The following is a 24,117-nucleotide window of genomic DNA, read 5'->3' as shown; positions in this document are numbered from 1 at the left end:
CTTGAGGAGTGGAGGCACTGGTTGGAGGGGGCAAAGCACCCCTTCCTTGTTCTTACTGATCACAAAAACTTGTAGTACATTCGAGAAGCCAAACGACTCAATCCCAGAAAAATGCAGAGTTGAATTAGGACAATACCATCTATTAATTAATATTCAAAAGAGAGCTGTGAAATTCCAGCAGCGCCTGAAATGCAGTGATCCGAGCTCTTACCAGACTGAAGCCCTGCAGCAGGAGCAGAACCTGCAGAAGAGCACACTTTTACAGCTGGTCCTCACACTACATCCAAACCAGCACAGCATAGTCCGGCCCAACCAAATCACACAGTTACACACACAAAACTACACTGCCTATTGGAAAGATGCCACTAAAATACAAAAGAAGATGGAGCTGTATTTACACCTAAAAAGAGACTACAAACCAGCAGAATACCTGAGCTGTGTAAAAGATCATACATTAAGAAAGACACTAACGAAGTACAGACTGAGTGATCACTGTCTGGCTATAGAGAGAGGACGACACAGACAAAGATGGCAGCCACGAGAACAGAGACTGTGTTCACTGTGCTCGCAGAAAGAGCTGGAAACGGAGGAACATTTCTTACTGCACTGTGATTACTATCACAACATTACAGCTGCATATTTCCCCAAATTCCAACAAATTAAACCAATGAGAGAGAGAGAGAGAGAGAGAGAGAGTGTGTGTGTGTGTGTGTGTGTGTGTGAGTGTGTGTGTGTGTGTGTGAGTGAGTGAGTGAGTGAGTGTGTGTGTGATTATACACAAATATTTTTACAGCAAATTACAATTCAAGAAATGCTTTTCTTCCCATGCCATAATTGATCTGACACACAAACAGCATTATACATTTTTATTAAATATTAGTAATAGTAGCTATCCTTTAGTTTTATTATACATTATTGTAGTAGTATTACAATTACCCAGTTTTTGAAGTACGTAATAACAAATATGCACATTAACATGTCCCATGCCATGATTGAGCTCATACAAAAAGCACAAATTGAATCGAATCCACAGAATATGTATTATGCTTATTCTGCTCCGTTTTTTTGTGCACAACAAAAAGCTGAAGGAATTACAACTTTTATTGACATTTGCACATTTCCAACGCACAGCTCTAACAGTGACTTTGCATTGAAACGTCAACAAAAACTCGAGCTCGGCGCCTGAAGCTCTCCAAGAAGGCTCTGCGGATGTAGCGGTCTGGAACTCCATCAGGTATGATGATCTGAGACACAGTGGTGCTTCGACCAGGCCCCCGATTCACGTTCACCTGGATCTGCAGGTTGTAGTAGCGCTGATTGTTGCGGATGATGAGGCCCTGCATGTCGATACGGAGATTATCAGAGGTGATCAGATTGGAACGTGCCTGGTCCACCAGGTACCCATTGTTCCAGCGACTGATTAGGTTGCTTGCTTCATTTCTCCATCTTCGGTTATCAGTTATGCTATCAGTAGCTGGCTCCGCAGTAAAGATAGTTTTTCTCTTGTTATGCTTGTCTTCCCGGATGCATATCAGTATTCTGTCTTCTGGGGCTCTCCTGTTGCGATGATGAGAGGTGATGTAAGTGCACTCTGCAGATTCAATGGGCCCGCAGTAATCATATTCTGACTCTGAGGTCCAGCACCAGTTGTAGCCAGAACCATGTAAGCCACAGTAGTGGTCTGAACGGCAGGGCTTGTCTTTATAGGTTACATTTACATCTGGAGAGCAGTAGTCCCAGTCTTTGGCAGTGTGGCACCAGTAGTAATCACCACTCTCATGATACTGGCAGTCGTCCGTGCAAACATAATGATATTTAGACCGGTGGAGCAACATCTTTGGTTCCACAAGCCCACAGTAACCCCAGCTTCCCTCCTTCAGCCAGCACCAGTAGTAGTCCTTACCATGCTTCCCACATGGATTGTCTTCATTACAGTTCTTGTTCATGTAGTTTACGTTTTCAGATGGCGAGCAATAGTCCCATCCTTCTGCAGTATTGCACCAAAGGTAGTCTTCATTTCTTTGGTCACAGTGGTCATAACACAGCGCACCTGTCTTATATCCATAATGGTTCTTGTCCTCCATCACCAGTCCACAGTATCCCCAAGAAAATGTATGAGTTTTGCACCAGTAGTAGTCTTCTCCATGCTTCCCACACATACTGTCAGTTCTGCACTGCCTTCCCCAGTAGTCAATGTTTTCCCCAGGTGAACAGTACATTGTCTGGCATTTTCCATCTTTATCAATAGTCTTGCACTTGTACTCGCCACCATCAGGCTGGCAGTCTTCTATACACCGCGTTCCAAGATGTGTCAAGAAAGTTGTTCCAGCACTTGGCCACGGTGAACACAAGAGGAGGAACAAAATGAGAGATATGTGTCGAGGTTTCATTTTTTTCTGTGAAGAGGAGAGTGAAGTGAAGAGTAAAGGCAGCAGTGAATGGACATGCTGTATTAACATAATTGTGCTTTCAACCTTATTTAACCCTTAAGTGCATGGCGAAAATGAAAATGAAATGTTTGGCCTGACAATATCTACTGAAATTCACACATGTTGAAATGGCTATGAAGGGTATGTATCGACTTCAAAGTAGTGTTCATTTTGCTAATGAAAAATGTGACAAACATTATTCATTGACAACCTTTTATTCCATAACTAAGAAAAGACAGTGATAAGACGACACCAACATTATTAAATACTAATGGTGACTATAACTATTAACTATGTTTTTTTTTTTTGTTTTTTTTTTAATTAAAAAATAAAAACTACCGAAAACCTCTATTTTCAATATCTGTTTTTTTTTTATTTATTTTTTTTATTACAATCCAAATATCCTGTTCATTCACTGGATGGCATAAGCGGTAGTTTTCAGGACTAGTTTTGCACGGGCAGCAATGGCATATCACAAGCATGGTGGAGAGTATCTTAAATGAACAAAAACAACTTTTGTGATGAGAGCAACAGTTGTACTTGAAAAAGAAGAACTTCTATTTAAGCCCATTTTCTCTATATTGAGATCCTGATAGCATACATACATCTCAAAGATGTCTATTTGATGTGCGTGTTTACATCTGGAAGGCGTATTTTTTAGAGTGTTTGCTCAACTGCAATACGTCTCTAAGACATTCCCAGTCAGATGTTAAAGATGTTTATGAGTTAGAATACATGTAAAACTGACATCTTAAGACGTTTATCAGATGTTTGTACACAGCAGATGCTTTCCAGATGAAGCACTCTTTGACAGACATACGTGTGCTATCTGGGATATAGAGAGAGGAATATATTAGAAGCAATCTGCACACAGTATATGGAAAGAACACAACAAACCTCAAGCAGCATATGAAGGCTTACCACAAAGAAATTGAGGTAGATTATCATTTTGGTGATCATTGTGTTTCATTATTTAGAAGATGTTTTATAGCTAGACCGAACCCATTAATGTAATTAGTTAGCAAATTATTGTAAAAGTAGCAGTAGGAGATAGCTAAAGTTAAAACAGTCCAAGTGTGTAAATTTAGAAGTGTATTTCCTTTTTTTTTTTTTTAAGTTTCATTTTATTAGATTAAAAAAAAAGAATCAAATGACCTTATTTTACCATGTAGATCCTGAGCAGTAAAAAAAATGGCCCAACAGCACCGCTTCGCGTTCTAGTCTACCATTCACATTTCCATCAAAATAAAATTTTGATGCAAAATCAATTTAATGTTATAAAAACCAATTGTCTGCAAAAACATACACAATCTTAACTTGTTTAAACTTTAATATCGATGCCGTGTGAATTAGCTTTAGGAATGCAGGTAAGTTGCAGTTTGTGTGTGTAGATTTTACAAGGCTACATAATTTCATAAGGCTATTTATATAACGGGGCCGCTGAATACTTGAATCTGATTGGTTGACGAATGTTCTAAGGTATGTAATTATTTTCAGGGAAATTAAATTTCACGGCAAGCGTAGTTCCAGGCAGGTCTGGACCGCATTACATGACCATTTCACTTCGCTAAATGTTATTTCAAAGGTCCTTACAGCTTACAACAGCAAAATAACCAAAACCCACAACTGTATTATGTACAGAAAACACATACCGTCTTTATCCCGCTCTCTCCCATAGAAACGCACACACTGAAACAGACTCGGGTAATTCACACAGGCTTAATCTCTCTCTCTTTCTTCCTCTCTCTCTAATAACTGCATTGGTCTGCTATCAACGGCTCAAGCCTCTGTTACTAGGTCTAAAATTACGTTTTGCAATTGGCAACGGCGCTGGATGAGATGCGTAAGAAATTAAACCTACTAACAAGAGCATTGTAATGGCTGCTCTGCATCACCTGGGGGTTATTCCTTACAAAACTACTTTTATTTCCATTGTTCAGAACAAAAAGGCTACACTGTTACATTTCTGTAATTTCTACAGTTATGTACTGTATATCACCCAGTATAATACTGTAAATTATCTTTACAGTAAGTAACTGTACCCTTTGCATCATGGGAATTTTCTGTGACATCAAACCCAACATACAAGAGATTTACTGTATTTTTTAAAATTGCTGTATACTACTTTATTTGCCTTAACAGACTCTGTGGCGCCATTCTATTCAGGTTGTTTTATTTTCTTCTCTTAAATTTGGATTGACACGATTTGCCTTGCACCATGTCTACAACGCTGCAACAGCTTGGGTCTGACTACACTGGACGTGTTACATCGCTTGTAGTTTGTCTTTCGTGAGCGCTTGGAGTAATATGTACGTCAGAAATATAGCAGGGCATCACTTTACTGTCCACATCCACTGTAGATAGTATATATAATGGGTTCTATTTTGTGTTTTGTCGCGCAATGCCACTCGCATCCGAGGAAGACACGGAAGCAGCGGGGCAGCGCCGCGGGTTTTTCCCGGGGATGAACCTGCGAAAGTGGAAGAGCTCTGGAGAACATCTGCGCTGTGTGTCGATGCACCTTACGAGAGAATAAGACCAGCAAGCAAGGTATAAATATATGTACGTTTGTCTGTGTGTTTGTGTCAGATTTTTGCACACCAGTTTCACCTAGTAACATTTACTCATCAACAAGGCGGTTACCAACTTTACCACGGTAAACTGTGCTGTCGTTTCAAATGATTTTTTGATTTTGTTCAGGTGTTAGTAGTTAATGTTGGCCAGTGGTCTATTGAGAGAATAAAATTGTATGTTAGCTAGGTTAAACAAGTTTCATGGCTAGCTGCCTTTCTAGTTTTAGAATTAGTTTGTTATTGTTTTGTTTTTTTTGTTAGGAATTTAAGATTTACTGCATTTTTTTTTTTTTTTTTTTTTTGTATTTGTGTTTTAAAGGCAACTGCAATGAAGCATCAAGAAAGACATGAGCAGCGCTAGTCACCGTGAGACTGATAATTCATGGTAAGAGAACAACTATGGTTTTGAGAGGTTTGTGTATTCTATTTGAGGTTTGCCTTTTAAAAGGGTATACATGGGTACCCACGTAGTGTAAAAATAAAATGAATTTTTTTTAAAATTATAAAATCTATTGAAATCTATATTAAAATGAATGAATTACAGTAGTATACTGATTAATTGAATTTTTTTTACAGTAACAATGTAAAACAGTACAGATTGCTACTGTAAATCTTAATTACAGTAACTTACTGGCAACAGTGTTGCTGTCACGGGTCGTGGTTGTAGTAGGAGGCAGAGACAAAGGAGTAAACATAAAGGGGTTTTTAATTAGCATCAACACATAGACCATGCAAAATAACATTAATCCAAGACAAAGACTAAACAGAAACAGAAGGCTTATAAAGACCGGCAAACTAAGGAGCAAACGAGATGAATGATACAACACAGGTGATCTGAATGAACGATGATTAATTAATGAGAACAGGAACTAAACCAAATAAGGACAAACGGGAACTCAAACAGTTGCCAGTAAGTTACTGTAAAAACCCTTTGAAATGTCTAACAGTGTATAGCTTGTCTTAGGCAAGCAAAAATGGTTTCAAAGCATTCTATTGTCTGTATCACTCTTATTGTTGTGTAGTAGTTATAAGGAGAGTGTTAGGCAAGCAACAGTTGTTGTGTTGGATCAAAACGTTTTAGCTAGACTAGACTGACTGAAATGTTAACAATAATGTCATAAAGTCAACAGTTCCTTTGACTAAAATGACACTAAAATACTGAAAGTTTTCTTAGACTAAAATGGCCAGACTTTTAGTCAATTAAAACTTGACTTTAAAAAAAATGGAAAAGGTTGAATATATTATTTTAACCAAAATCACTGAAACAGTGAAAACAGTCACATGTGGTGGATTGGTAACTCAATCTGTAAGCGCGTTGTGTTAAATAGGTTTCATAGAATTTCTTAACATCAGGCTGTAGTTTAGACACCACAAAATTACATTTATCAGGCTTACATGCTCTGGTAACTTTATTAGTGTGTTAAATTATTTTAACACGTTAAAGATTTTAAATAAATCCAACTTGTTAATGCTGGCAGCCCTAATAATAATAATAATAATAATTATAATAATGTGTGCACAGATAGCGGGATATTAATTCACCATTGTTGCACAGAAACATGATATACAGTATATGCATGATGGTGATAAACAAGCTCTGTATTACGTGTGGATGTTCATAGTGGCCATCATACAAGTCTTCTGTAATCGCAATGTTTTGTTTGTTTGTTTTGTTTACAGTGCAAACATTGAGTCATTGATATTGTGTCTTTTGAGATTAAGGTGAAGGTTTTTTGCAACTACTCCTACTGCCAACTTTAATTTGTTTTCTGCAGGTTTTTTTTTTTTTTAATCTATCCACTAAATATGAGAACTGGGAGGCCAAAAGGATTTCCTTTTCTGAAAGCGTTTTACTGCAATCAACTGTATACACAACATCATATTCCATGTATTCATTATCATTTAGACTCATATATACACATGGATATGTACACCAAAGTTAACTGAAATAAAGTACACCAAAATGAAATAAAGTAGAAAGTAACATTAGACTAAAGTAAAATTAAAATGTCATACTACACTCGTTCAGAGCGTTCAGCTAAAATATTTTTCTTTAGGCTTAGTAATTAGAATACAAATTTATGATTAAAACCAAGCACTATGTCGTATTTTGATAATTAGTAGTAACATAATTAAAAGTAAATAAATTAAAAATGTGAGGGCATTTGTGACCCTGGACCACAAAACCAGGCTTAAGTGTCAATTTTTTTTAATTGAGATTTATACATCATCTGAAAGCTGAATAAATATGCTTTATTATGCAAATAATATGCAACTGTATTTCTTAGAATTGGACAATATTTGTCTGAGATACAACTATTTGAAAATCTGGAATCTGAGGGTGCAAAAAAATCTAAATATTGAGAAAATCACCTTTAAAGTTGTTCAAATGAAGTTCTTAGCAATGCATATTACTAATCAAAAATGAAGTTTTGATATATTTACGGTAAGAAATTTACAAAATATATTCATGGAACATGATCTTTACTTAATATCCTAATGATTTTTGGCATAAAAGAAAAATCAATAATTTTGACCCATACAATATATTTTTGGCTATTGCTACAAATATACCTGTGCTGTTTATGACTGCTTTTGTGCTCCAGAGGCACATATTTGAAGGATATTTTTGCAACCTAAAAAGCCTTTTTCCTCTTCAAAGAACCTTTCATGCAATGACAAAGTTCCACTAATATTAAAGGTTCTTCATGGAACAATTTATGCATTCCCTTGAATTACAACAATTTTGTCTAAAGGAACTTTATAAAAATGAGATCCACCATCTTATATTCTTATATAAATAAAGTCTGTTTGTCCACCCAAATGTGTAAAGATTATACTCACCATGAAAAAGTTTGGTCTCATCTGTGAATGTATTTTGTGGTACTGTATGTTTGTCTTTCTGACAGGACTTTGGACTGCAAACATTAAACTGTTCCAGCTGTTTAAGAATACTACTTAATTCTTCTACTAAAGACATATTGAACTATTTATTTGATATGTAAAACTTCAAGTTTATATATACAGGTGCATCTCAATAAATTAGAATGTAGTGGAAAAGTTCATTTATTTCAGTAATTCAACTCAAATTGTGAAACTCGTATATTAAATAAATTCAATGCACACAGACTGAAGTAGTTTAAATCTTTGGTTCTTTTAATTGTGATGATTTTGGCTCACATTTAACAAAAACCCACCAATTCACAACGATTAGAATATGGTGACATGCCAATCAGCAAATCAACTCAAAACACCTGCAAAGTTTTCCTTAAAAATGGTCTCTCAGTTTGGTTCACTAGGCTGCAATCATGGGGAAGACTGCTGATCTGACAGTTGTCCAGAAGACAATCATTGACACCCTTCACAAGGAGGGTAAGCCACAAACATTCATTGCCAAAGAAGCTGGCTGTTCACAGAGTGCTGTATCCAAGCATGTTAACAGAAAGTTGAGTGGAAGAAAAAGATGCACAACCAACCGAGAGAACCGCATCCTTATGAGGATTGTCAAGCAAAATCGATTCAAGAATTTGGGTGAACTTCACAAGGAATGGACTGAGGCTGGGGTCAAGGCATCAAGAGCCACCACACACAGACGTGTCGAGGAATTTGGCTACAGTTGTCGTATTCCTCTTGTTAAGCCACTCCTGAACCACAGACAACATCAGAGGCGTCTTACCTGGGCTAAGGAGAAGAAGAACTGGACTGTTGCCCAGTGGTCCAAAGTCCTCTTTTCAGATGAGAGCAAGTTTTGTATTTCATTTGGAAACCAAGGTCCTAGAGTCTGGAGGAAGGGTGGAGAAGCTCATAGCCCAAGTTGCTTGAAGTCCAGTGTTAAGTTTCTACAGTCTGTGATGATTTGGGGTGCAATGTCATCTGCTGGTGTTGGTCCATTGTGTTTTTTGAAAACCAAAGTCACTGCACCCGTTTACCAAGAAATTTTGGAGCACTTCATGCTTCCTTCTGCTGACCAGCTTTAAAGATGCAGGATCATTTTCCAGCAGGATTTGGCACCTGTCCACACTGCCAAAAGCACCAAAAGTTGGTTAAATGACCATGGTGTTGGTGTGCTTGACTGGCCAGCAAACTCTCCAGACCTGAACCCCATAGAGAATCTATGGGGTATTGTCAAGAGGAAGATGAGAGACACCAGACCCAACAATGCAGATGAGCTGAAGGCCACTGTCAAAGAAACCTGGGCTTCCACACCACCTCAGCAGTGCCACAAACTGATCACCTCCATGCCACGCCGAATTGAGACAGTAATTAAAGCAAAAGGAGCCCCTACCAAGTATTGAGTACATATACAGTAAATGAACATACTTTCCAGAAGGCCAACAATTCACTAAAAATGTTTTTTTTTTATTTTTTTTTTATTGGTCTTATGAAGTATTATAATTTGTTGAGAGTGAATTGGTGGGTTTTTGTTAAATGTGAGCCAAAATCATCACAATTAAAAGAACCAAAGACTTAAACTACTTCAGTCTGTGTGCATTGAATTTATTTAATACACGAGTTTCACAATTTGAGCTGAATTACTGAAATAAATTAACTTTTCCACGACATTCTAATTTATTGAGATGCACCTGTATATATAAGCCTCAGGGATGAAATGAGAGAGAAATTCAACAAGGAAAACAAAGGAGATTTAAGACAGTTTTTCGTGTGGATGAACAAATTTGCACATAAAGAAATTAATAACATATTCAAGAGATTACGATTTTGGGTTTTCTTAATAAAAAATATCTTTAAGGATTAAACTGTGGGTCATATTAGTAAAGTTAAAAATATTCAAACTTAAATCAACCCAAAATGTATTGGTTATACTACAATCACAATAAAAGGGCAGCTGTTTCTTCAACAAATTTTTCAGCAAATTTCATCAACATCAAAATATTTACAGATAACACGAAACAGCACTGCAATGAGATACAATAACTACGGCAGCCCTGAACCGCCAGGTGGGAAATAAAGAACTTATGGTGGGGGGAGAAAACTTATCTTGTAATTATGACATAATAACTCGTTATTTCAACATAATGTTTTGAGATATTAAGTCGTTATTATGATAAAGATATTGTGTGTGTGTGTGTGTGTGTGTGTGTGTGTGTGTGTTTGAGAGAGAGAGACAGAGAGAGTGTGAATTGGAAAGGAATAAATTTAGCAATTAAACATATTAATGACATTTTTGAAAATATAGCAAAAAAGGCTAATTTAAATAAAACTACCACATATAAACACAAAAACAGAGCTAATCAAAAAACCATCTGAAAAGTGGTTTGACCATGACTGTAAAACAATAAGACAAGAGCTACGATTAATTTCAAATCAAAAACACAAAGATCCAGTCGACTCAGAATTACGCTTAAAGCACTCAGAACTTCTGAAACAATACAAACACACACTGAGACAGAAGAAACTGGATTATTATAACAACACACTTCAGAAGATGGAAAACACAATTGATCAGGGTCAGTTCTGGAGCACTTGGAACAGTCTCAACAATACAAAGCCACAAGAACTAGCCATTCAAGATGGTCAAATTTGGAAAGATTATTTTGAGAAGCTCTATACACATCAAACTGACTCTGAACCTCTGAATAATCCCAACCAGTTAAAAGTCCTTGAAAAATTGAATGCTGTTGAATCATTTGTCAAAAACAACCAAAATCCACTCGATTACCCAATAACCCAACAAGAATTTAGTGGAAAACTGAAATCCCTCAAATGTAAGAAATCCTGTGGCCCTGACAACAGAAACAATGAGACGCTTAAAAACAGCTCTCCTGAACTTCAGAGCGCACTACTCAAACTTTTTAATTTGACTTTGAGTTCAGGTGTTTTTCCTGAGGTCTGGAACACAGGACTCATCTCTCCTATCTTTAAAAGTGGAGACAAAACAGATCCTAATAACTACAGAGGGATATGTGTAACCAGTAATCTGGCAAAAGTGTTTTGCTCTATAATCAACTCTCGGATTTCATCTTTCTTAAAGCAGCACAATGTCATCAGCAAATCTCAAATTGGCTTCCTCCCTAAACATCGAACGACTGACCATATTCACACACTACACACATTAATAAATGAACATGTACACCTAAAGAAAGAGAGAAAAATATTTGCATGCTTCATAGATTTTAAGAAGGCTTTTGACTCCATTTGGCATAATGGATTATTTTATAAAATCCTTCAAAGTGGCATAGGGGGTAAAATATATGACTTCATTATAAACACGTATAACCAAAATAAATGTGCAGTAAAAATTGGACAGCAAAGGACAGACTATTTTTCTCAACAGCGAGGAGCCCAGCCCGACTTTATTTAACATATATATCAATGAATTGGCAGATCTACTGGACCAATCAGACAGTCCAGGACTACAATTATTCAACACAGAAGTCAGATATTTACTGTATGCTGATGACTTACTAATTCTATCTAAAACACCAGAAGGTCTCCAGAACAACCTTCACATTTTAACTAATACTGCTACGATTGGAAACTAGAAGTCAACATCCAAAAACCTAAGATTATGATATTTCAGAAAAAAAACAGAAATCTAGAACATAAACATCTATTTACTTTAAACGACACCACACTTCAACATGCTTTACAATATGATTATCTTGGTCTGGTTTTAACTCCACTGGAAATTTCAATTTGGCAATAAAAGCATTACTTGTAAAAGCCCGCAGGGCACTGCACGCTATTCGAACAAAATTATTCAAAATAGACATCCCCATCAGAATCTGGACAAAGATTTTGGATAGTGTCATACTGCCTATTGCCCTGTATGGAGGCGAGATCTGGAGCCCAATGAGTAACTACAGCCATAAACACCCTTCAGAAGCTCTGCATGTAGAGTTCTGCAGAAGCATCCTTCATGTGCACAGAAACACACCTAACGCCGTCTCCCCCTGAATCTAATCATTAAAACAAGAGTTTTAAACTTCTGGATCCACTTAAACTCTAGTTCTGAAGATTCTCTTCATTTTAAAGCACTAAAAACACAAAAAATGAGTGCTCAAAAAAAGTCATCTTTGTGTAATGGTGTCAGATCTGACTAACAAAGCACTCGATATCACTGACCCTGAAAAACCTGGAAGAATCAAAGAAATTATGAATGAAGAGAAGGAGACATACATACAGCATTGGAAAGAACAAACCAAAGACCAAAGTAGTCTCCGATGTTATCTGAAACTCAACCGAGAGTACAGTTTGGCTGACTATCTGGTCTCGGTCAGGAATATAACTCACAGACATTTACTGACGAAGTACAGACTGAGTGACCACCAGCTGGCCATAGAAAGACGTGGTCACCTAAAGAAGAGCGAATCTGTAGTGAATGTAGATCAGGATCAGTTGAGAACACTTCCTCCTCCGCTGCGACAAATACATGTCCTTAAGAGACGCACTGTACAGTCAAATACAGCAGATTATTCCTGAGTTCCAGTCACTCCATGAACATGACAAACTAGGAATATTACTTGCTGAAGGACCTGCTTCCTCTTTGGTAGCACAATATATTTATAAATGCATAAACTAATAAGTAAAGAGTGAACACATCTGCATTAGTAGTGCCATTAATGTTTGAGTGAAATTTGGGGACCAATAATAAATTTAAAAAATTGGGATAAAACTTCAGTAGAAAAACTACAACTAGAAATTATCAAAAACATTTTAGGGGTCCAGAGAGGTACGTCCAGTGATGCCTGCAGAGCTGAATTAGGCGTATACCCACTGAACATTGAGATCCAGAAGAGATGTGTTCAGTTCTGGCATCACCTCCATCGATCTGATCCTGATTCAGTCCGATATAAAGCCCTCCTCGCCAATGAAACCTCAGCAGAACCTCATCCTCTAAACACGCTCGCTCTTCAGCTATTCCATAAACCCAGCTCCTCACCGACTACAGCTACAACCCCAAAGACATTATTAAAGAAACTGACAAAACTCTGAAAGACACTCATGATGAATCTCTAAAACACACTTTGACCTTCAAAATAAACTCCAATGCTACTCAACCCTAAACAGAACCACTAAATTCGCCAATTATTTATTGATTAAACCATTTAAAGAAAGACAAATCCTCTCCAAATACAGATGAAGTAACCATGATTTAGAAATAGAGAGAGAAGACACAGACAAACATGGACAGAGCGAGAGCAGAGGATCTCTAGACACTGTGATCTACAGCAAATAGAGAACGAGAAACACTTTCTGCTGATGTGTCCTAAATATCACAATGTGAGGGAAACATTTCAGATTTGAAGCATTGATCCCATCATTTACTGAACTTAGTGATGCTGAGAAGATGCCCTTCTTACTTGGAGAACATGATAACAGCTGCACTCGCTGCTAAATATGTGTTAATCATTCACAACGTTAGATGTTAAACATGATTAACTCTAAACTGACTTACTTTATCTTTTCATTTATTTAGATAGATTTTATTTATTATTATTAATGTTGTTGTTGTTGTTATATATGTTAATGCTTTGGCAGCATTGTGTTACACATTCATGCTAATCAAGCTGAATTGAATTGAAAATTGAGAGAGATGGGCAGAGACAAGCAGAGCTGGAGAGCCAGAGAACTCAGACTGTGTTCTCACTGCACAGAGAGAGTGTGTGTGTGTGTGTGTGTGTGTGTGTGTGTGTGTTTTTGTGACAAACGAGGACATAAATGTATATAATGACAAGGGTATAACAGGTATTACAAGGAGAAGGTGACTTTTCAGGACATTGACCCATGTCCCCACTTTTCAAAACGCTCATAAATCACTCAGAATGGAGTGTATTGAAAATCTGAAATAGCAGACAGTCTCCTGTAAGGGGTAAGTTTAGGTGTAGGGTTGGTGTAGGACAATAGCACATACAGTAAGTACAGTATAAAAACCATTACGCCTATGGGATGTCCCCACTTTTCACAAAAACAAAAGTGTGTGTGTGTGTATGTGTGTGTGTGTGTGTGTGTGTGTGTGTGTGTGTGAGAGAGAGAGAGAGACTCTACAGGAGCAGCTTCTTCTTTTTTTAAATCACGTGACTCAAACACAGAAGCAGGTTTAAGTGTAGGGTTAGGATATGGGGATAGAAAATACAGCTTGTACAACAACAAAAAAAACAATTACGCCTATGGAATGAACCCATAAAACATGCAAAATATGTTAGTGTGACTCTACAAGAGCAGGAATGAGGAACCTGCTTTACAGACTCGCAGACAAACCTGTTTTACACACGTCACTCGAACACAGAACCAGGAATCACCTGAATTCAGAGAAAGAGAAACTGAAGTGTAGTTGAGCTGTTGTGTGTTTGTGTCTCTGTATTCATGCAGTAAAATGGCAGAAGCCAGAGTTTCTCAGGATGAGTTCTTGTGTCCAGTGTGTCTGGATCTCCTGAAGGATCCAGTGGCCATTCCCTGTGGACACAGTTACTGTAAGAGCTGTATTACAGGCTGCTGGGATCAGGAGGATCAGATGAGAGTCTGCAGCTGCCCTCAGTGCAGACAGACCTTCAGTCCAAGACCTGCTTTAGCTAGAAACACCATGCTGGCTGAAGTGGTGGAGAAACTGAAGAAGACCAAACTCTCTGCTGACTGTGACGCTGGAGCTGGAGATGTGCAGTGTGACGTCTGTACTGGAAGAAAATACAAAGCCGTCAAGTCCTGTCTGGTGTGTCTGAACTCTTACTGTCAGAATCACCTCGAACAACATGAGAGTTTCTTTAAAGGAAAGAGACACAATTTGGCTGAAGCCACTGGACGACTGCAGGAGATGATCTGCCAGAAACACGAGAAGCTCCTCGAGGTTTTCTGTCGCACTGATCAGAAATGTATATGTGTGTTGTGTACGATGGATGACCATAAAAACCATGACACTGTATCAGCTGCAGACCAGAGGACAGAGAAACAGGTATTTACAACCTACAGCCATTAGTTATCATCAGCTGCACTTTTACTGGATTCATCTGTTCACATGATGATTTAATGCCAGTAGTTTTCTGTGAGATTCACTATCATGTGTTTGTCCTGCAGAAGCAGCTGAAGAAGAGGCAGAAGACGCTCCAGCAGAGAATCCAGCAGAGAGAGAAAGATCTTCAGCAGCTGAGAGAGGCTGTGGAGTCTCATAAGGTGAGTCTGGAGAAGAAGAGAAGTTTGTCTCAGTCTCAGTTCAGACTCACTGAAGCCTGAATCACTGTGTGTCCTAACAGCGCTCTGCACAGACAGCAGTGGAGGACAGTGAGAGGATCTTTACTGAGCTCATCCGCTCCATTGAGAGAAGCCGCTCTGAGCTGATACGGCTGATCAGAGATCAGGAAAAGCAAGCAGTGAGTCGAGCTGAAGGACGACTGGAGCGACTGGAGCAGGAGATCAATGATCTGAGGAGGAGAGACGCTGAGCTGGAGCAGCTTTCACACACACAGGATCACATCCAGTTCCTGCAGGTAACACAGATCTAGAAGAACAGGATCATAGTGGACTTGAGCAGATCCTGCTGTGACACCAGACTCACAGAGAAACATTTCATGGTGAAATCAGTGAACTCGATAGTGTTTACACGGCTTTTTCCACATCTTGTCAGTTATTTTAAAAAAATGTTGCCGCTTAGGTCTTTAGCCGTTTTAAGAATAATACCGTCTCCTCATCACTCCAGTTTACATGCTTTCCAGATTACATGCTTTGACATTTCTTACTCTTCTCTCACCGGCTGCTGTTTACACGACACGTTTTTCCTGTTACTGACGTGACTCAGTTTCTGATTGGCTGTGGGGCAAATGTGGTGCGTTGCTCCGGAGCAGGGTTCCATAACCCCGAGTAAAAAGTGGTGCTAACACCGCTTTCAAATTACAGGTGTTAAAAGCGCAGTTTTGAACTATGATAACCTGGAGTTAAGCACAGTGTGAAAAACCCTATTGTTCTTGCTCCGTTCATGCAATAACTCCGTCCTTCTATCAACCAAGTTTTCTCTTTACTTAAACTGCTGAGTGCTCTGGTAATATCTTATGACCCATTTCAGGAGCTGTCAAAATTACAATTTAAATTCAGAGCATAGCTCACTTACATTCACTAAAATATTGAAACGTTAATGATATTGATTAAAAACGCCAGCGACAGTGATTTACTGTCAGAGCAAAGTGAGGTTTGAACACCCTGCCCCCAGCTGAACTGGAGGTTTTGATTGGTTTAGCACCCGAGTCAGACCTGTCTGTTATTGGCTGAAGCGCAGTGCCCATCAAACACAAGCTCGCCCTGTTTCTCCATCGGCACCTTTGTCTATTTTGTACTTTTGCCAAAAAATAAATGTAGCAAAGTTGAAAACTTTATTTTTATTTAACTCAAGTAAAAGTAAAAGTACCACAATTTAATTATACTCAAGTAGAACATTTTTTAAAATGTATTCAAGTACTGAAACAAAAATATTTGTAATTAGTTACTTTACACCTCTGCTTAAGGGTGCTTGTGAAGTTTCAGTGTCTCTAACTGATCTAAAGTTATAAATAATGTTCAATCTAATCGTAGGCGTTGAGCTGTTTTTCCTGAGAAATCTACTCAACTCTACAATGAGACTCCATTGATGTGCTTGAGCTGTTAGATGGAAATTTATGTTCTCAACCGATGTTTTATCATACAAATTATTTCCTAGAAAGTACACATAGAGTGTAAGTGGCAAATACTAGAATCTGTAGCTCTAATGTGATGTAATGAATATGAGAAGAATGAAGCTGATGCTGTGAATGTGCTGGATTGAGGTGAGTTACTAAAGATCAGTCGAGTCAACAAGAGCCGCACAAATCTGATGTTGCAGCAGGTTATTGGGTGAAGTGTGGAGCTGATGAGTTTGATTTCTGTTTTCTGTAGAGTTTCCAGTCTCTCTCAGCACCTCCTGAATCTACAGACGTAAATGATGGTCTCTTCAGTTCTCTCGCCTCTTTTGATGCTCTGAGAGAATCTGTCCATCAGCTGAGAGTCAAACTGGAGGATTTCTGCAAAAAGGAGCTCAAGAAGATCTCAGACAGAGGTAAAGTCCTGGAGATTCATCTGCTCTCAGAAACCAGTCCATCATCATCTCATATCATGGAGAACATCATATTAGAAATGTCTTATGAATGGATGCAGGATCATGAGAATCACACTGTTCATGTCTGTTGATTTCCACAGTCACATTCACCAACATTGTTCCCAGAACCAGGAACGACTTCCTACAATGTAAGTCAGTAAGAAAACAAGCAGAAAAACTCACTGAGTGTGTTCATGTTCTTCTGTAGAAGGAGAAAGAAGAGTTTTATAAATGATGTAAATGATAGGGCTGCCCTCGACTAAATATTTTTTCTGATCGACTAATAGTTGTTCATTAGAAGCGATTAGTCGACTAATCGCACGTTTATATTAATTGACCGTATAATTCATTTTAATGAGCCTTTAATTGTCTATAGCCTATCAGTGCTCAAGCACACACATAAAGCTTGTCACAGAGCACCGCAGAAGTAATGATTATGAATGTTTCAGGGGAAAAACAGCAAGAAGACTGCTTTAACATCATAATAATTCACTGATAAACGAGTGTTTTCTGTATTTTCGGCTGCAGTGATGAAGTCGACACTGACTCGTCATCTCCACAGTGGACGTGTTTCATACGGATTACATAATCTGAAAATATTTGTTTTCCATTTTTCGATGTTTAGCTGAGTGTGTTATTGTACCGTGGACAGCTGACTCCTAAAGTTTTTGATATTCTTCATGTGTGGTGATCAGTTCACAGCAGTGACAGAAATTAAGCTTTTCCAATAACTTTAAATTGATTTTTACCTTTTATGGGCATTTTTACCTTTACCATTTTTGTCTAAAAGTGTGCATCAGCAATGAGTCAAATTATTACATTTAATCAGTGGATTAGAATAATAAGACATTTGGGATGTTGCCAAGCAAATGAAATCAGTATCAACAAAATTCATCTTTGCAATGCAGAGGAAACACAGAAGCTGCGTCTGAAGTGGCATTTAGATGTGTTTACACACTGTTTAATGCAGGACATGAATGCATTTAACCTGCAGTTACAAATGCATTAATAATGTTTTGATATATTAAACATAAAACGTTGAAAACTGATATTTGAAATTATAAAAAAAAAAAAAAAAGAAAAGATACTTTAAATGAAATTAAAACCGCCAGCAGGTGGCAGCAAGTCACTGTTAATAAGTGAGTCATTGTGACTGAACCGAATCATTTAAACGGTTGATTCATTCAGGAACGAAACACCGTCATTTTGCTCAGAGACACAAAACAGTGCTGTGGCTTTGTTTGGAATTATTTTTATTGTTGAAATAGTGCAAAAACAGGCGATATAGTGTCTAAAATGTAAATCTCTCAAATCTTGTTTATTGAACTGTTGCAAAAAATCAATATCACATTTGTAGTCATGCTGACTTTTGGAAAAGAAAACAGCACTTTTTGTGTGGTATTAACAATATGAAATGATATCAATATATACATTTTCTGCCCCCATATCTTGAATTTTGTGATGATTCTAAATGTTTTTAATAAACTGAATCATGCAGTGAAAGAACACACTTCACATGATGAATGCGTGCACTCTGTAGTGTTTTCAATGGTTTTGCAATATACTTGATAATGTCAAATCACACATCGTTAAAACAACAATTACGATATTATCACAGACAATATATATACAGGTGCTGGTCATATAATTAGAATATCATCAAAAAGTTGATTTATTTCACTAATTCCATTCAAAAAGTGAAACTTGTATATTATATTCATTCATTACACACAGACTGATATATTTCAAATGTTTATTTCTTTTAATTTGGATGATTAGAGCTTACAGCTCATGAAAGTCAAAAATCAGTATCTCAAAATATTAGAATATTTACATTTGAGTTTGAATAAATGACCATCCCTACAGTATAAATTCTGGGTATCTCTTGTTCTTTGAAACCACAATAATGAAGAAGACTGCTGACTTGGCAATGATCCAGAAGACGAACATTGACACCCTCCACAAAGAGGGTAAGTCACAGAAGGTCATTACTGAAAGGTGTGGCTGTTTACAGAGTGCTGTATCAAAGCATATTAAATGCAAAGTTGACTGGAAGGAAGAATTTGGGTAGGAAAACGTGCACAAGCAACAGGGATGACCGCAAGCTTGAGAATACAGTCAAGCAAAGCCGATTCAAACACTTGGGAGAGCTTCACAAGGAGAGAACTGCAGCTGGAGTCAGTGCATCAAGAGTCACCACGCTCAGACGTCTTCAGGAAAAGGGCTACCAAGCCACTTCTGAACCAGAGACAACGTCAGAAGCATCTTACCTGGGCTGTGGAGAAAAAGAACTGGACTGTTGCTCAGTGGTCCAAAGTCCTCTTTTCAGATGAAAGTAAATTTTACATTTCATTTGGAAATCAAGGTCCCAGAGTCTGAAGGAAGAGTGGAGAGGCACAGAATCCATGTTGCTTGAAGTCCAGTGTGAAGTTTCCACAGTCAGTGATGATTTGGGCTGCCATGTCATCTGCTGGTGTTGGTCCACTGTGTTTTCTGATGTCCACAGTCAACGCAGCCATCTACCAGGAAATTTTAGAGCACTTCATGCTTCCTTCTGTTGACAAGCTTTATGGAGATGCTGATTTCATTTTCCAGCAGGACTTGGCACCTGCCCACACTGCCAAAGGTACCAAAAGCTGGTTCAATGACCATAGTGTTACTGTGCTTGATTGGCCAGCAAACTCGCCTGACCTGAACCCCAGAGAGAATCTATGGGGTATTGTCAAGAGGAAGATGAGAGACACCAGACCCAACAATGCAGAAGAGCTGAAGGCCACTATCAGAGCAACCTGGGCTCTCATAACACCTGAGCAGTGCCACAGACTGATCGACTCCATGCCACGCCGCATTGCTGCAGTAATTCAGGCAAAATAAGCCCCAACTAAGTATTGAGTGATGTACATGCTCATACTTTTTATTTTCATACTTTTCAGTTGGCCAAGATTTCTAAAAATCCTTTCTTTGTATTGGTCTTAAGTAATATTCTAATATTTTGAGATACTGATTTTTGACTTTCATGAGCTGTAAGCTCTAATCATCAAAATTAAAAGAAATAAACATTTGAAATATATCAGTCTGTGTGTAATGAATGAATATAATATACAAGTTACACTTTTTGAATGGAATTAGTGAAATAAATCAACTTTTTGATGATATTCTAATTATATGACCAGCACCTGTGTGTGTGTGTATATATATATATCACACACCCCTAGTCCTGACCGATGTGCTGTAATTACCACACAGACCAGCTGATAATGACCTGTCCGTCACAGACTACTGACTTCACTTTCTGTGGATTTTCTTTTCCTGCGACTAATAAAATTGTGATCACTAAGCCTCTATTAGAGGGCAGCCCTAGTAAATGATGATTTGCACAGATATCTGTTCATCTGTTCTGAGACACTGATGATACACTGAACATGAAGAGTTCAGCTACATGAAAAGATCAAACAGATTCATAATTCCTGATTCTGATGTGTTTTATCTCCATCAGATTCCCATCAGTTCACTCTGGATCTGAACACAGTGAATAAACGCCTCCTTCTGTCTGAGAGAAACAGAGTGATTACTTACACTGGCATAGATCAGCCGTATCCTGATCATCCAGACAGATTTGATAATAACTGGCAGGTGTTGTGTAGAGAGAGTGTGTGTGGACGCTGTTACTGGGAGATTGAGTGGAGTGGAGATAATGTGCGTATATCAGTGTCATATAAGAGCATCAGCAGGAAGGGACGAGGTGTTGAGTGTGGGTTTGGATCTAATGATCAGTCCTGGAGTTTGTACTACTTTCTCTCCAGTTACTCATTCAGACACAATAACATACAGACTCGTCTCTCTGTGAAGTCCATCAGTAGGAGAATAGGAGTGTTTGTGGATCACGGTGCAGGAACTCTGTCCTTCTACAGCGTCTCTGACACAATGAGCCTCATCCACACAGTCCAGACCACATTCACTCAGCCGCTCTATCCTGGGTTTTGGGTTGGTTCTAGGTTTGGGTTTGGTATTTTTGATTTTGGATCATCAGTGAAACTGTGTTGATGAATCAGAATAGACTGACGAGAGATTCTACCCATAATGCTTTGAGCTGCATGATGAATCAGTAACAGTGAGATGTTATGGAGTCTCTTCTTTTCTCATTAAGGGCTCGTTCACATATCTCGCTCAAGTTCATTATTTCAAATGTTCTGGTTTCTTCAGGCGATGAACAGAACAGCTGATCATTATAGATTATGATTATTTTTCTTTCTTGTTTTCTCGTGATCTCGACATAATGAAAGTAGTTTTTCTTACAATGATTGTTTGATGTTTATAACACAATGCGTCGTGAGTCTGCTGTTGCTATAGTAACGAACGCTACTGTGACGCATCTGATCGACAGATAAACCGCGCTCTTATACTGTATGTTGTGATATTTCACACACTTTTGCTTCGTGGAGTAAGAAGCTCTACAATAAACAAATATATGCTAATCGATCAGTGCTGATTTGTTTCCAGAGACAGGATGCTAAACGTGTTGTTTGTGTAATTAACATGTTTAAATGATCAGAGCAGGGCAGGGGCTCAAACCAAAAAAGGGGGCACTAAGGCGGCGGGTGCTTGTTAATACAAATTATCCAGTTGTTACAAATATACAATTAAAATAGAAGACGGCACACTCTGTACTAATTTCAGATATTATTGTAGATGTTTTAATAGAACATCACAATTACACATAAAGACTAACTGATTATAACAGAAACATTACATATTGATATTTACTTGTTCCTTTAACAGCAAAACCTTGTCCTGACCCTAACTTTATCTTTTATGATTCGCAATTAAGATAAATTAATTAAATGATAAATTAAGATGATGCCTCGTCTTCAATGGAAGTATAAGTATTAGACGTGTAATTTAATATTATACAGCATACATCTATATTATATACTGATAAACAACTCCTTTATATGAACTTTTTAATGTATAGACCTACTATTAATATGGTTTTAATAAAATATTATAAATATGATGTGTTATAGATTACTAGTATCAACTAAGACAAGTGATTATAATGAGAAATATACTTAATTACAAGAATTAAAGTGTGACAAACTGCTAAATATTCTGATGATTTATCTGCTGACTTGCTGGAGTTTTGAATCCATGTTTGTGATGTTTTACTGCCTTTAGCCCTTCACTCTCTCTCTCTCTCTCTCTCTCTCTCTCTCTGTCTGCCTTTTTTCTTTTCTTTTTTCTCTCTTTTTTTTTTGTGAAGACATTCTGTTTTGTTTTCTTTTTTGTCTACACAGTGTGCAGCAAATTGGTGTTATTTTTATTAGATCTGGTCAGGTACAATAATTTGATTAAATATTCTAATTCTAAGAAGATGAGTATTTTTACAAGTTAACACTTTTAGAAGACCGAGAGCAAATTACCGACAGAAATCCAAAAACAAACTACCAAATTACTAATTTCCTTTACTACTTGTTCTTATTCTATTATTTGAATTCAAAATTTTAAAAAGCTTATAAATATAAATTTTTGAATTTGACAAAAGATGACATACTTGTAATAAAAAATAGAAAAATGCCATTACAGAGGTAAAAAAAAAAGCCCCTGTAAATCACTTTAAGGGGTCAAATATCAGCTCCTAATGGGAATATAGTTATATTGTGTGCGTTGATGCCATATAAACCACACACACATATAATATAAAAGGCAACTGAAAGATTGTACTTAAGTGTTACTTAAGTACTTAAATGTTGTGTTATGTTAGGTTTCTGTTATGTTGGTTTTGTAGTATTACCGTTGTGGTGAAGAGTAGAGCCTGTGGTTAGGTGGAGGATGGACAGCAAATCTTCAAGACTATATATACTGCATATTTTTTGACTATTTACATGCAAGTGTTGTCGTGAGTCTTTTAGATAACTACATTAGCATATGCTCAGATTTATTCAGTAGAGAATGTAGCGTTTGCAGTCCTGATCTATTCAATATAATGATAAATGACATCTTTTCACATAATAGGGAGATTCTTATGCAGACGATGCAGCACTGTATAAAAGGGGGCACAATACTGAAAGTCTTGAAGGACTGCTGGGAACATGAGAATTGGCAAGCTTTGGATGGATGGCTAATAAGGAGGCACATAATATCAGAAACATCCACTTTTCTGGCCCTAGACTTTACAGAAATATTACAATTGAAATACACATTAGGGTTACAATTTTATTTATTTTTTTAATTAAATGTTATTTGAACAATTACACCTTCCTGAGCCATCAATGTGGCATTTATTTATTTATTTATTTTTATTAATTATATAGAATTCCAAGTACCACAAAACTGCTCGTCCCCACAGCCATGTACAGAGGGAAAGTGCTTTATTTTGAGCTCAAAAAACAGGATTTTCTACCATTTAAAATACAAAGGTCTATTCATAACCATCAAATATATGATGTAAATGGCATAAAAATGACACTTAACTTCCTCCCTATTTTCTAAACATCTATGAAAAAAGGCCCATGTTTAGTCCACTGTTTCTTTTCAGTTATCAGAAATGTATCTCATGATTTCATATTAAGCTTTTAGTTGACGTCACTGGTGTGACCTACTTTATTGTTAGGGAAATGTAAAAAAATGGTTTAAACTAATTAATTGAGTGAGTATACCATGATTGACAAAATGTGGTTTGACACCTTGCAGCAGACTTTTTGCATTTTTCATGAAAATTGTCACTGTTATTTAAGTTATTTAATGTGACACACAAACAATACAGTAACAGTAACACCAGTGACAGTGTATCAGCTCTTATGTATGTCACTGGTGTTACTGTTACTGTATTGTTTGTGTGTCACATTAAATAAAACACAATCTAGGCTTATTTCTTGCATTTTCATTATTTTTCTGTAACTCTGTCTCTGACTACATGTGCTGAAAAAAAAAAAAGACTATAATATTTCACAAAAACTTTTAATATTGCTAAAGAAGGTAACACCAGAGACAAGAAATGATACATGTGGTCTTGAAATAATTGCACACACAAAAAAAAGCTTAAAAAAAAAATAATTCAGCT

General features: G+C 37.3%; 2 protein-coding genes across 2 annotated transcripts; one reads left to right on the top strand and one right to left on the bottom strand.

Moving 5' to 3' along the window:
- Positions 1-1,133: 1,133 nt before the first annotated feature.
- LOC131553830 (uncharacterized) lies at positions 1,134-7,915 on the bottom strand. The gene is made up of 2 exons (XM_058798755.1): positions 7,847-7,915; positions 1,134-2,396 (listed from the first exon to the last, which is right to left on the bottom strand). The coding sequence occupies exons 1-2, from the start codon at positions 7,865-7,867 to the stop codon at positions 1,134-1,136; spliced, it is 1,284 nt and encodes a 427-aa protein (XP_058654738.1). The 5' UTR covers positions 7,868-7,915.
- Positions 4,847-23,779, top strand: LOC131553829 (tripartite motif-containing protein 16-like). The gene is made up of 8 exons (XM_058798754.1): positions 4,847-4,979; positions 5,322-5,387; positions 14,336-14,912; positions 15,035-15,130; positions 15,211-15,444; positions 16,859-17,018; positions 17,159-17,206; positions 20,554-23,779. Exons 2-8 carry the CDS (start codon positions 5,350-5,352, stop codon positions 21,099-21,101), a joined length of 1,701 nt encoding a protein of 566 aa, XP_058654737.1. The 5' UTR covers positions 4,847-4,979; positions 5,322-5,349; the 3' UTR covers positions 21,102-23,779.
- The last annotated feature ends 338 nt before the right edge of the window (positions 23,780-24,117 follow it).

The sequence above is a fragment of the Onychostoma macrolepis genome, chromosome 14 (assembly GCF_012432095.1).
Source record: "Onychostoma macrolepis isolate SWU-2019 chromosome 14, ASM1243209v1, whole genome shotgun sequence".
Taxonomy (NCBI): domain Eukaryota; kingdom Metazoa; phylum Chordata; class Actinopteri; order Cypriniformes; family Cyprinidae; genus Onychostoma; species Onychostoma macrolepis.
The sequence above is the reverse complement of the archived record's forward strand: the minus strand, read 5'-3'. Positions and strand labels throughout refer to the sequence as shown.

Excerpts from the sequence above, each read along its gene's own strand:
- LOC131553829 (XM_058798754.1), top strand. The coding sequence starts at position 5,350 with ATGAGCAGCGCTAGTCACCGTGAGACTGATAATTCATG. Across the intron at positions 15,131-15,210 it reads AGGCTGTGGAGTCTCATAAG|CGCTCTGCACAGACAGCAGT; the intron begins GTGAGTCTGGAG and ends GTGTCCTAACAG. Across the intron at positions 17,019-17,158 it reads CAAGAAGATCTCAGACAGAG|TCACATTCACCAACATTGTT; the intron begins GTAAAGTCCTGG and ends TGATTTCCACAG.
- LOC131553830 (XM_058798755.1), bottom strand. The coding sequence starts at position 7,867 with ATGAGACCAAACTTTTTCATG. Across the intron at positions 2,397-7,846 it reads TGAGACCAAACTTTTTCATG|AAAAAAATGAAACCTCGACA; the intron begins GTGAGTATAATC and ends TCCTCTTCACAG.